This window comes from Bos indicus, chromosome 19 (genome assembly GCF_029378745.1).
Source record: "Bos indicus isolate NIAB-ARS_2022 breed Sahiwal x Tharparkar chromosome 19, NIAB-ARS_B.indTharparkar_mat_pri_1.0, whole genome shotgun sequence".
In the NCBI taxonomy this organism is placed as follows: Eukaryota; Metazoa; Chordata; class Mammalia; order Artiodactyla; family Bovidae; genus Bos; species Bos indicus.
Window position 1 is genome coordinate 30,502,419 of NC_091778.1, and position 12,421 is coordinate 30,514,839.

General features: G+C 52.0%; 1 protein-coding gene across 2 annotated transcripts in view; it reads right to left on the bottom strand.

The window, feature by feature from the left end:
* GAS7 (growth arrest specific 7) overlaps positions 1-10,826 on the bottom strand; it is a 210,456-nt gene extending 199,630 nt beyond the window's left edge. Inside the window, exon 1 of one of the 2 annotated variants that reach the window (XM_019981774.2) lies at positions 10,214-10,826. In XM_019981774.2, the coding sequence (XP_019837333.1) occupies positions 10,214-10,347 (134 nt within the window). In that variant the 5' untranslated portion in view covers positions 10,348-10,826. The remainder of the gene's footprint in view (positions 1-10,213) is intronic. The other variant, XM_019981775.2, reaches the window with a different exon arrangement.
* Between the last annotated feature and the right edge of the window lie 1,595 nt (positions 10,827-12,421).

Consider the following 12,421-nt stretch of genomic DNA (forward strand, 5'->3'; position numbering starts at 1 on the left):
GGAGCATGGCAAATGCCAGAAGAGCTTGGTGGAGGGGGAGCTGATTTGAAAGAACAGTAAAAGCTCATCCTGGTCTCAGTAGCTATGGGCCCATGCTGGGGCTGAACTCCAAGGGAGCCTATCAGACACACAGAGTCCCTGGCCTAACCCCAGACCTACTAAGTCAGAATCTGCATCCAACAACATCCAGAAACCTTGCTCTAGAGGTATCAAAGTCAACTTGAGAAGCACCACTCGGTATGGCCATAAAATACGGAGACTAAACTAGAACAGAAACAGAGCATCCCCCTGAGTGAAGACACACCCTGGTGGACACCAAAGCCGTCCATATACATGCAGCTCACTCCTCCTCTCCTTCTGGGCACCGGGCAGGACTACATCACCCCACCCACTTGAAGTGAGGTGTGGCTGGGCTTTCATCAATGACATCTGAGCACCAACGCCATGTGCCACTTGTGGGAAGAAGCTTTAAGAACCAGGTGCTGTTGGTCACCCAGCAAGATCCAAGACCGTGGTTGCTCCCTCATCCTGGGTCCCTCCTGGAGGGTCTCGCTGCCACCAACTGACTTGCTATAGACTGGCAGTGTGAGAAGAGGCGAACCTATATTGTTTTTAAGCACTCAGACTTGGGGACTGTTTGTTACAGCAGCATTCCCTAACCCATCCTGACTGACACAGCACCTAAGCCCCCAATGCTGCCATCTTCAGAACATCTGTTTCTCCCCGTTGAGAACAGCTCAAACACATCATGACTTGAGGACCTCGTTTTAAACCCTGAACAGCATTACTTAACTCAATGACCTTCTACACTCTTCAGACTTCACTCCATCATCTTATTTTCTCCTTTCCCCAGATTTCCCCATGTATTTATGCTTCTATCTTACTGTACCGTATGCTTTTTGGTAAGCTGCTTTACATCCTTTTTTCAACAAGGTGACAGACAGACAGTCACACATACAGACACACCAGACTTGGCTCCAAATAAAATCTGGCTGTTTCCAAAAAAACCAAATGCACCCCTTGAAAGACAAAGATTTGCTGTTACTAAGGATATCTAAAAGAACATGGCCTTGGGCCAGGCAAGTACTCCTTCAGCTGGGTCTTTGCACAAAAGGATACATCAGAGAATGCATGGGACACAGTCTCTGCTTTTAAAAAGCAGTTCATTCTTGGAAACACCAGCTCATTTTGCCTTGTCATCAGGTGAAATCTGAACCACGCTAACTCCATTAAAAACACTTAGCATCACTGACAAAAATGTTTTATTTTTCAAATTCAGCTGAACCCCTTTTGCATGGGTGGCCTTGTGTGAGGCACAGGTGAACCTTGTTTTAACCAGTTCCTCCAGGTGGGAAGGTCGGGTGTGGCCAATTGAGCTATAACAGAAACAGGCTGCAACGGGTATTCTGAGGCTTATGGCTTGATTCTTCCCGAGTCCAAATTTCTACATGTGGAACTGCTGGGGCAGAGGGCACATACATTGTTATGGTTTTAAGATGTATTGCCAAATTACACTCTGGGAAGCATATGACAATCTTCCTACACTCTAGCCAAGACTCATTCTGTTTTTATGTTGACGCTTTTCGTTAAAGCTACCTTTTCCAAAAAAATTACAATTCTTTGATTACTAATGAGACTGAATATGCTGATGACTTTGCACATCTTTTATTATGAAGTGTCTATCCAAGTTCCCTGCCCATTCGCATACTGATGTGTTCCTGTTTCTGCTTTTTGGGGAAAAAAAAATTATAAAAGTAGTTCCTGCATTAAGGACATTAACTTTTCCCCAATTTTTATTTGCCTTTTAGCTCATTTTTGAAGGAAGAGGTCTCTGGTGGCAGAGTAGACGATTCATGGATGAGGAAAATACCATAGAGTACATCACAACAGTCCTGCAGAGGTAAGGCCCCTCACGTCCCCCGTCAATCCACTGGCAAATTCTTCTGACTCAACCTGCAAGACATATTCCAAATCCATCCCCTTCTCTCTCAGAACCTCCACTCCCACCAACCTGCTCCCAGCTTTCGAACTCATCTGCTTGCTCCTGTTCCTGCCCTTTAAAATCCATCCTCCACACTACAGCCCAGGTGAGCTTTCCAAAACAACTCGGAGCATGCTAACCTGTCAATCACACCGAAAGCTACGAACCACTGAAAAAGAAAGGATAAATAGGGAATGTGATAGAGGTGCTAAATGTTGCTATCATGTTATAATATCTGCTATCAGATGAACAGGCTGTATACCTTAATTTTACACAAGATGACAGGTCCAATGTAGTCAATGAAAAGAAACCATCTGTAGCTTGAAATCGGCCATGGCGGGAGTATTTACATCCCAGAAATTGGCAGATGCTACAAATCAGAACTTCCACCCTCCATCCCCCAAAGTTGATCAATAAACATTTACCAGCACATCATTGGAGGCAGAAGAAGCTTCAGAGAGTGTCAGAGAATGATACTCCGATTTTGTCCACCCAAAAACCGCTGAGAAGGAGCAGAGGGGGCTCCAGATAGAGGGACCCTTCAGACAGGAGATTGTCTCTGGCAAAAAGAGTATGGACAGACAAACAGAGAACCACACAGGAAAGCACAGGTCAGCAGAGGCCCAAAGGACACGGAGGAACAGCTGGGCCCTTGGAATGACGCTGTTTGCAGTTAAATTCCCCAGAACATAAATGCAAATCTAGGGAAAGGCAAGAACCTCAAATGCTTGACAGTACCTTTCTTTCACTGTGCAGAACAGGTACATAAAACATAAATTCATAGAGAAAAATCAAGTTACATATACTGTAGAGAGAAGGAAAGTAACTATCCAACTTACCTGCCTCCCTTTCTGCCACATCCCAAGCTTGTCCTTGCTCTCTAACCATTCTGGAATATTCTGGTTCTCTCATATCTATCAAACATACTCCCCTCTCTAAGGTTATTTGCATTTGCAGAACAAACACTCACATCCCAGATCCTCATGTGCCTGGCTCACTCAGCTCTTTGCTCAGATATCCCCTCCTTGCAGAAGCTTTCTCTGACAGTTTCTGGAACCCCCCTTCCTGTACCCTGCACCCCTAACTTATCACAGTACCCTGCTTTAAAATCATATATACTACTATAAAATCAGATATATATATATATAAAATCATATATATATATATTTTTCTTTTTTTGCTAGTTTATCATCTCTCCAACTAAAAGGTAAGTTTCTTTTCTATGCCTTTCGTTGCTTCACCTACAGTAGCATTCACAGTCTATTGTTAGGCACTCAGGGATTGTTGAATGAATGATCAACTTCTGAACAGGGATTGGCAAACCACACACAGCCCAGAGCTAAGGAAGGGCCTATCCATCTTTTTTTTCTGGCTGTGTAGGTCTTAGTTCAGAGAAGGCAATGGCACCCCACTCCAGTACTCTTGCCTGGAAAATCCCATGGATGGAGGAGCCTGGTGGGAGGCCGTCTATGGGGGGTCGCACAGAGTCGGACATGACTGAAGCGACTTAGCAGCAGCAGCAGCAGGTCTTACAGCACAGGGAATCTTCACTGCAGTGCACAGACTCTCTAGCTGTGGCTCGAGAGTAGCTGTGGCATGAGGGCTTAGTTGCTCCTTGGCATGTGGGATTTTAGTTCCTCAACCAGGGGAACCGCCTAGGTGGTCTAGGGGAACCACTAGACCACCAGGGAAGTCCCTGGCCTATCCATCTTTAAATAGTTGAAAATGAAGCAAAAGAAGAAAGATACTGCATGGCACAAATTCAAATCCCAGCGTCCATAAATAAAGTTTTATCAGCACACAGCCACACCCGCTGGTTCAGGGCTCCTCTCGAGCTGCTTCGTGCTCCACAGGCAGGGCTGAGTGGCTGTGACAGGGACCATATGGGTGCTCTCACAGCTTCTCACTGTCTCCGGCGTACTGCACATCACAGCACCGCAGCTATAACTTGAGGATGCCGCTTGGCCCACAAAGCCGAAAATGTTTCCTGGCCCTTTTCAGAAAAAGTCTGCCAACACAAGCGAAGAAGGAGAAGGCTCTGAGGAACGTTTCTAAGGGAGAACAGACCAGGTTTGCACTCAACCGAACAGGAGAGGAAAGGTAAGAAGGGGTAGAGTCGGGTGACACTGGAGAGATGACGGTGACATGCACCGTCAGAGGGTTCAGAGGGTGGGGGGAGAAGGCACTTAGAGGAGGAGAGAGATTAAAAGTGTAGTATGGACATGGGACATGTGAGTCCCTGGGGACTGAGTCTGGCTACCAACTCAAGAAATGAGGGGAATGCAGTGAACCGGGAAGTTTATCTCACAAAATTGATCTTTATCAGATGGGAGGCAGGAGAGACACTAAATGCAAAGGCAAGAGGTGGGCGAGTCCTCTGAGGAACCCATGCAAACCTGGCACCACACACCTGTCGTAGCTGAACCTCCACAGTGTCACCCATGCTCTGATGCTCCAAGGGACAAGCCAAGCCCGCCAGCTGGCCACCACTTCTACTTCTCTCCATGGGAATAAGCACCACCCAGGCACTTCCCTGGTGGTCCAGTGGTTAAGACGCCACTCTTTCAATGCAAGGGCCATGGGTTCGATCCCTGGTTGAGGAACTAAGATCCCATATACAGTTCAATCAAAAACAGGTGGGGGCAGGGAACACTATCCAGCAGCCTCGCCATTGCAGGCAGAGCGGAATCTACTTATTTGGCAATTTTAAGTGCTGGGGACCCGTGCTGACATTCTGTTAGAAAGCTTGTCATGTGGCTGTTGGGAGTAATAAGTGGGCAAGCTGGGAGAACCCCAACCTCTGGATAAAAATCCTAACACCTAACTTATATCCAAGATTTCCTGGTTTACCAAACCTTTTCTTTCACCAGCCAGGTAAGGCCCAGCATCCGTGCTCGTAGACAAGGTCAACCAGGCTGTAAGATAAAAGCTGGGCTTCTTCGGGCTGGGAAGAGTACAAGCAGGTCAGCATCTCATTCATGTTTCTAACTGGTAATGGACTCCGGGGATTCACGTGGTGGTTAACAGATGTCAGGGATTCCTGCCGACTTGTTGCTAAGGGAACTTTTGTGAAGATGCCCCGAATCCAGAGAATCCACAAACCCTGCCCACTGCTTTGAAGTCCCGAGGGGGTGGCCACTTGACCAGACCTGCACAGAGCAGTGAAGGGGGGAATGCTGCTCAGGAGCGGAGGCAGAGGGTGGGCCGTAGGTAGAGTTTCACACAGCGGGAGCCACAAACGCTGGCCACAGCCCCCAAATCAAAGGGCAGGATGACTTTGTGAAGATGGCAGAAAGCACCTTAATCTTTTCAGTCACAATCACATGCTCCGCGAACCACCAGCCCTAATTATTTCTTTTGTGGACAGAGCTTATGACTGCCTTGAAAAATACAGGCATGAGGAACAAGGTCACACCCATTTTAGGTAATCTCCATGTTACAAAAAGAAAGGCCCTGTATTAAAACCAATCTGTGCAACATATCGAGCATCTACAAGATGTCAGGCAGTTCGGATGCATGATGTCCATTAACAACCAGCACCAAATAGCCCCAACTTGAAAAAGTTGGTTTGTCAGTGGCTCAGGAGACAGACCCAGGCTTCAGGCACAGAAAAATCTGGTTTCAAATTCTGCTGCATCATTAATCGCCATTACAAAGAAATCCCTGGCATCTTTAAAAACAAAACAAAAAAAACAAAACATAAAAGGATGACGATGGAGAATTTCCTAGCAGAATGACCAAGTCTGTTCATTTTACCTCCCCGAAGCTCTCTCATCCATGTGACCTGGTACACCTTCCCCTCTAACGGATCATCTGTCCCAGGTATTCTCCCTAGCCTTGTGAGGTAGCCAGTCTGCAAAATGGCCTTCAGTGAACCTTGCTTCAGTGTCACACCTGTACCCACACCTGTATGAACCGCCCTCCTACCCTGAATCAGGGACTGGCCCTGAGACTCACTTTGCCCATGAAACCTGGCAGAAACGATGCGCCAGGTCTGAACCTGAGCCTTAAGAAGGCCTGGCAGTTTGCACTTTTGCTTTCTTGGAAGTCAGTATGTCAAAACTCCAGCTGCTCTGCTGCAGAGAAAGGCACCAGAGGATGAGACACCACATTAGAAGCCACATGAAAGGCACCAGATGGGTGAGTGAATATGCCCTTCTGGAGGTTCCAGCTCAGCGGAGCCTCCATGACCCCAACTCTGGCCACCATCTGACTGCAAATGCATGAGAGACGCCAAGACCAGCAGAAGAACAACCCAGCTGAGCCCCATCAATCCACAGAAACGTGTGCCATAGTAACAAACAGTTGTTTTGTGACACTAAGTTTTGAGGGGGCTTATTTCACAGCAATGGATAAAATATCCCTCATGATCCACAGCACAGCCCACTTCCCCAGCCCAGCATCTCTCTCCCCCAGCAACGTTCTGTAAACTTCTGCAACACAATCACCTGAACCCAAAATGGGAGAACAGGACTTGGAGAGAAGGACGTGCAAGGGTGACCCTCTGCAGCCAACTAGTTTGACTGGCAAAGTCTCATATTCCGTTACTATCTCTGAAGTCCAGGCCTTGCAGCCAGATTGTGGATGCTGAAAACAGCACCTCGCTCAAGGAAAGCTCTATTGTGTGTGCATTCCAATCTTATTACCAGCCCCCCAACCCCTAGGATTAATCCCCAAAACCTCTAGAGGTTTCTGCAGATGCTTTACAGTACCTTCCAGATCCTTAATTCTCTCCATTCAAGGTAAGAGCATCACCTCAGCTGCTCCTCAACCATGTCTCTCTAAGCTCCTCGAGCTCTTTGTGGTGGATCAGACCCTCAAGAAAGATGTTTCTGCTTGCTTTTATCTAAAGTGAAAGTGAAGTCGCTCAGTCGTGTCCAACTCTTTGCAACTCCATGGACAGTAGCCTACCAGGCCCCGCCGTCCATGGGATTTTCCACGCAAGAATACTGGAGTGGGCTGCCATTTCCTTCTCCAGATATATCTTCCCAACCCAGGGATCGAACCCGGGTCTCCTGCATTGCAGACAGACGCTTTACCGTCTGAGCCACCAGATCCTCTAGGCTTTTATCTAAGGGCCTTGATAATTCCTAGGCAGCTGTGCATCTTATCTATTACGCCTCCTCCCTTTTCTGGGAAAATTGGCTCCCTCCGCCTGTCACCCTCTGGAAGGCTGCCCCATCCACTGAAGAGTGGGATCCCTGTGACCAGTCCCTGCCTACCAGGGCTCCCCATCTCTGCTTGGCGGAGGTTTTCCTGGAAGCCACCCTTTGGAAGCCAAGTATGTGCAGCCCATTCCCTCATTTCCTTGGGGTCTTGACCAAAAGATTTCCCCAGGAACCAGGACCTCTGTCAAACTGGCCTCTGCTCAGGGGCTCACTGGCCACCAGGGTGGGTCTTTTGACCTCCCTGTCAGCTCTCAACTCCTCTCAATGGGGTGTGCTTCCCCTTTTTTTTTTTTTCCACATGAACAAGGAGGAAATCCTTGAGGCGTGTCTATCTTGCACAGACGGCTCTCGATCTTTGGCACATTTTTGCCAAGATGGGGTTTCCTGACAGCACTCTATCAGAACAAATGGTGCACTGGGGTGGGGGCTAGGCTGTGCATCCCCCCATCTGAATCCTGCCTCAGGAGCCTAGTGTAGCCCCTTCTGTCTGTACTTATATCCCCAACAGCTCCCCTGGCCTTCTGAACTCCATGCCCCTCTGCAAGCTGAGTGCCAGGCACCCCACTAGCAGAGGTTTACCACCTCTAGTACCTACGGGCTCCTTCTCTGGCCACCTGGTTTCAGCACCAACACCTGGCTGGCAGTCCTCCAGACCCATGATTCCCTATGCTGGCCAGTCCACCACCTGCGACCCCCTTGCGAGTTCTGCATTCCCTAACCCAGCCTATCTTTGGGGACTCATTGCAACCCAGGGGAACCTACCTGCATATCCTCCATCTCTACTAACCTCAGCCTCGAGGTCCAGGCCTGCTCATGTATGAAGTTCCCAGATACAAAGACCCTCCCTGTCAAAGCTGCATCTGCTTTTCCCTGAAAAGAGTCCTAGGACTCAGGCCCACTCCTCCCTCCACCTGTGGGAAACACAGCTGGCTCTGAGTGAAATTAAACATCAGGGTTTGCAGGAGAGCTTCTCAAGTGGGTAGGAGCAGCTGCCCTCACCGTAGCCCCAGCATCTCTGCCGCCCCTTAGGGACGCTGTCTCCGGCAGGCTGACCTCAGGAGCTACACAGACCCTTCACCACAAGGATCCAGACCCTTCACTTGCCTTCTGGTACAGTGTGACCCAGGATATTGAGTTTAAAAGAGACAGAGGCCCAAAGGGTAATATTCAGCCAGCTGAGCTGCTAACCAACTACTCCTTGGCTGACTGCCTTCACCTTTTTCATTCAATTTGCCTGCCTACAAAAATGGGGATAGCTCCTTCCCCTTCCCAGGGCTGTCAGGGGAACTGGTGACAATGCATGGACCATACCTGGTGCCTAGCAAGTGCTTAACAAAATGGGAGCCCCTCTCAGGGTTACTGCTCCCTCAGATGGGTGCTGGTCTGAAAGCCCCTTAGGAGATAGGAGAGTCTCAATGTATATACCACAAACTGTGACCGACACACCCACAACTGTCCCATCTGATCGTTCTGTTTGTCCCCTGGGTCTGATTCACCCTCCCTTTCCTCCCAGGAAGGAAAAGCAGAGCCACTTCACTCTCGCTAACACAGTGGACAAACCCTCCAACCTCACTCCCCACCCAACACACAGCTGGCTCAGTCCAGCCAGGGACGCTCCTCACCGGACATCCAACAGCCAGATTTCCACATCAGTGTTTCCTGGAAAAGTGTGGCCACCAGAGGACTCTACCACAGGAGCCTCTCCCAGGGCTTCTGGAATAGAAACAAGGAGGCTCCAGATCTTCATAAGGGGCCATTCACTTGCTTTCTTTCACACCTGAATCTCAGGAAGGCAGTTAGGAAAGCTGAGAAACACCTGCGCCTCCCCTACGCTGCCTGGCTCTCAAATTACAGAACCAAGAAGGTTTCCAAATAGCCTCAGTGGACAGCCCATGAAAGCTCCTTCCAGCCTCAACTTTGCTCAAAGGCTACTAAAGCCTCATAGGAGGGATTTTGTTCTCTGGACCTGAAAGAAACATCACTGTATCTCTATGAGGCCAGGCTCGATTTCTGATAATGTTTCCAGAGGGTTTTTCTCAGGCAAACTCACCCATAACCATTCCACCCCTATCTGGCTTTCTGTCTGTCTTTTTTGAGTCACACAGAGCATTTTCAGTCAAAATTTGCTACTTTGTTCTTTGTGAAGTAGGTCGGTGGGGGGTGGGGGTTAAATTATTAATCAATTCAATCTCTATGATTTGGACAGTATTTTGACAGAATATTTCCGACGACTCACAGTTAGTCTTTGCAGCAATCCTGGGGTCAGGCTGAAGGGGACGTCCTGTAAAACCACCTCCCACCCCCCACCAAAGGACTTTAGAAACTTCGGATCCCACTCAGGCTGTGACCATGAGCTCAGCGATTAGAGGACAGCGAGGCCTCCCAACTGTCACCCAGACAATAAACAGCCAGTCGACTTGGCTCAGCAGGTCCTGTGAAACCTGGGGCCAGGCCAGGACCCCAGGACAAGCCACTTTCCAGGTTCTGAACCTTGACCTAGGGGAGCTGGGCCAGGGGAGGGGGCGCTGGCTGGGGGCTGCGGCACCCCCGGGTCAGACCTGCTGACGGGGCTCGGGCTGGTAGCCAGCCAGGCTCAGCTGACCAGTAAGTGGACGGCCCGGAGGCAGCCGGGGAGCTGACCCGCCGCAGCACAACTGTCCACGGGTCGGCAGGCTCGGGGCGCCGGGGCCACTTTTCACATCCCGATCGTCTGCACGTCTTCCCTAGACCGCCGGACTCCGCAGCCCTCCGGCGGCCCCGGCCACCGCCGGAACGCGCCCGCCCGCTCCCGAGCTTACACTGGCAACAAGTTCTCGCTTCCTCAGGGCGGCCACGATGTGCTCGAGAGGCCCGGCACGGGGAGCGCTCGGGGGGCGAACCCCGCGCTGCCCACGCCCCAAGGGCGCACGCCGCCTCCACCGCCCACAGGAGCGCGCGGCTCTGGGTCCAGCGCACAGAGGCGGCCCCCCGGGCTCCCCTCCGGCAGGGGCGGCTCCGGCCTCCCGGGAACAGGCAACAGGTACGCGAGCGCGCCGGCCTCCCAGCCCCGGCCCTCGCCCCTTACCTCCAGCAGCTGCACGTAGCTCGCCGGGAACCAGCCGCGGAGTCCGTCCTCCTTCTCGCCTTCCCACCAGCCGCCGTCCGGGACCTGCAGCAGCGTGATGAGCTCGCCCGCGGCGAAGCGCAGCCCCTGGCCATGCCGCTCCCCGGAAAAGGGGTACAGGGTCCGGCAGCGGGCGCCGGACATGGCCTTGGCGCCGGGGCTCACACAGCAGCCTGCATCCCTGCCGAGCCCCGCGGGCTGGGCAGCGGCTCCGCGGGGTCCCAGGCGCCCGGCGCTCCGGGCTCCCGCGCTCTGGGCGCGCGCCGTCTCGGGGGTAACCGGGGTTCCCCGGGCAGGCGAGGGACGTGCACCCCGCGCAGGGAAACCGAGACTCGCTGGCTTCGGAGAGCGAGCGGCGACGCCCCCGGGCCGGGCGGCTCGCGGCTCCCAGCTCGGGGCGGGGGGGCGGGGCTCAGGGGGAGGAGACCCAGGCGCCGCGGGCTCCGGAGACAACTTCCCGGGGACGCGGAACGCGGGCGTCCGCCGCGAGGGCCGGCCGCAGCCGAGGCCGCCCTGGCGCGCGGAAATGCGCAGCTCCCAGGGGAGGTGGGACCCGGAGCATCCCCCTCGGCCAGGCTCCGCGGCGAGGGAGGGGCAGCGGACGTGGAGAGGGGCTGGCGGCCGGGCGGGGGCCCGCTCTGCGCGCGGGGGCGGGGCTGGGCGGGGGCTGGGCCAGGGCGGCCACGCCCGCTGAGGGCCGGGCGCTCCCTCGCAGAGCAGGCGGCTTACTCGGGAGGGGTCTCCAGGCTCACACCCCCACCCCGGAAAGCCGCGGGGTTAGAAACGCCCCTTTCTGCGCGGCCTGTTGGCCGGTGGTGGGCGTGCGCCTCCTCCGAGGTGCCGGTGAGGGAATGTGTGTGTGGCCGTCACTGTCAGGGTTGAACCTGGGGTTGAACTTGACTCACCGGAAACTGGACGAGGGGTGAGAGGCAGACTTGAAGCCGACTCCTGAGCCAGGTGGCAGCCGGTGGGACCGAGTGAGGCGGCGACGGAGTCAAAACTCGAGTTAGTAGAATTGGAAGCAGGTCATTACCGATAAAGGGAGAAGAGGGGGAACAGCCTTTACATGCAAAAGCGAGACCGGCCCAGGGTACCACGTCTCCTGAAACCGAGATGCGCCAAGCCGAGAAGTCTACACTCGTTTACTCTGTCAACAGACATTAGTGGGAGACTACTAAGATCCACGCAATGTGCCAGGGACCTACAAAATTCCTTTGGACAAGCTCCTGCTCTGCTGGGACCAGTGGACCGGGGTGCTGAAGGAAGCTGACCTTTGTTTGAACTGAGCGGTATAGAAGTAAAAGCTTTGTTAGCCTACTCTATAGGAAAATTAAATTCCATTTCCTAAACTGTGAATAGCTGAACCCCTTAATCTCTATGTATACTTCTAATTACCCACCCTTGCGTCCTACTCAGTAACCTTTTATATTCAGTGCCAACAGTCTCAGCCTGTGCATTTCAGGCCCTCTACACAATACCTCCCCCAGCTTCATCATTCACTACGCTTGCCTGTGTGCTTAATCACTCAGTCCTGTCCGACTCTTCGCAACCCCATCTCACCCGCCAAGCTCCTCTGTCCATGGGGATTCTCCAAGTAAGAATACTGGAGTGGGTTGCCATGCGCTCCTCCAGGGGATCTTCCCAACCCAGGGATTGAACCCAGGTCTCCCGCATTGCAGGCAGATCATCTGAGCCACCAGAGAAACACATGCTTGCCTAGATACCCTTTACAAAACCTGCCCAGCTGGGCTATAAGAACCTTGAGATCTCACACATTTTTCTAGTGAGAATCAGTGGATCTCATTAGAATCACCTGAGCAACTTTTAAATGCTCAGGTCCAGGCCCACCCTAGCTTCGAAAATCACTGTAGAGCCAAATTCTGCATTAAAGCTATCTTGCTGGAAGAGCAGCCTCAGCCTGGCCTCTGGCCAGGGGCAAGTTGACAAATGCAGATGGTTTACAGTATTCCATCGATTGCAAATTTACCAACCTTTGCATGTCTACAATCGTGGGGAAACAAACTCTTGACTATGGTTACCACTAAGAGTCCCTTGAAGCAGAGCTGCAAAATTTGGTACAGAAAACAGTCACTAAAAGAAATCGACCTAATCAAGTCATAAAAGGGACTAAAATGTGTTGTATCGGGGCATATGTGCAGACTGACCTCA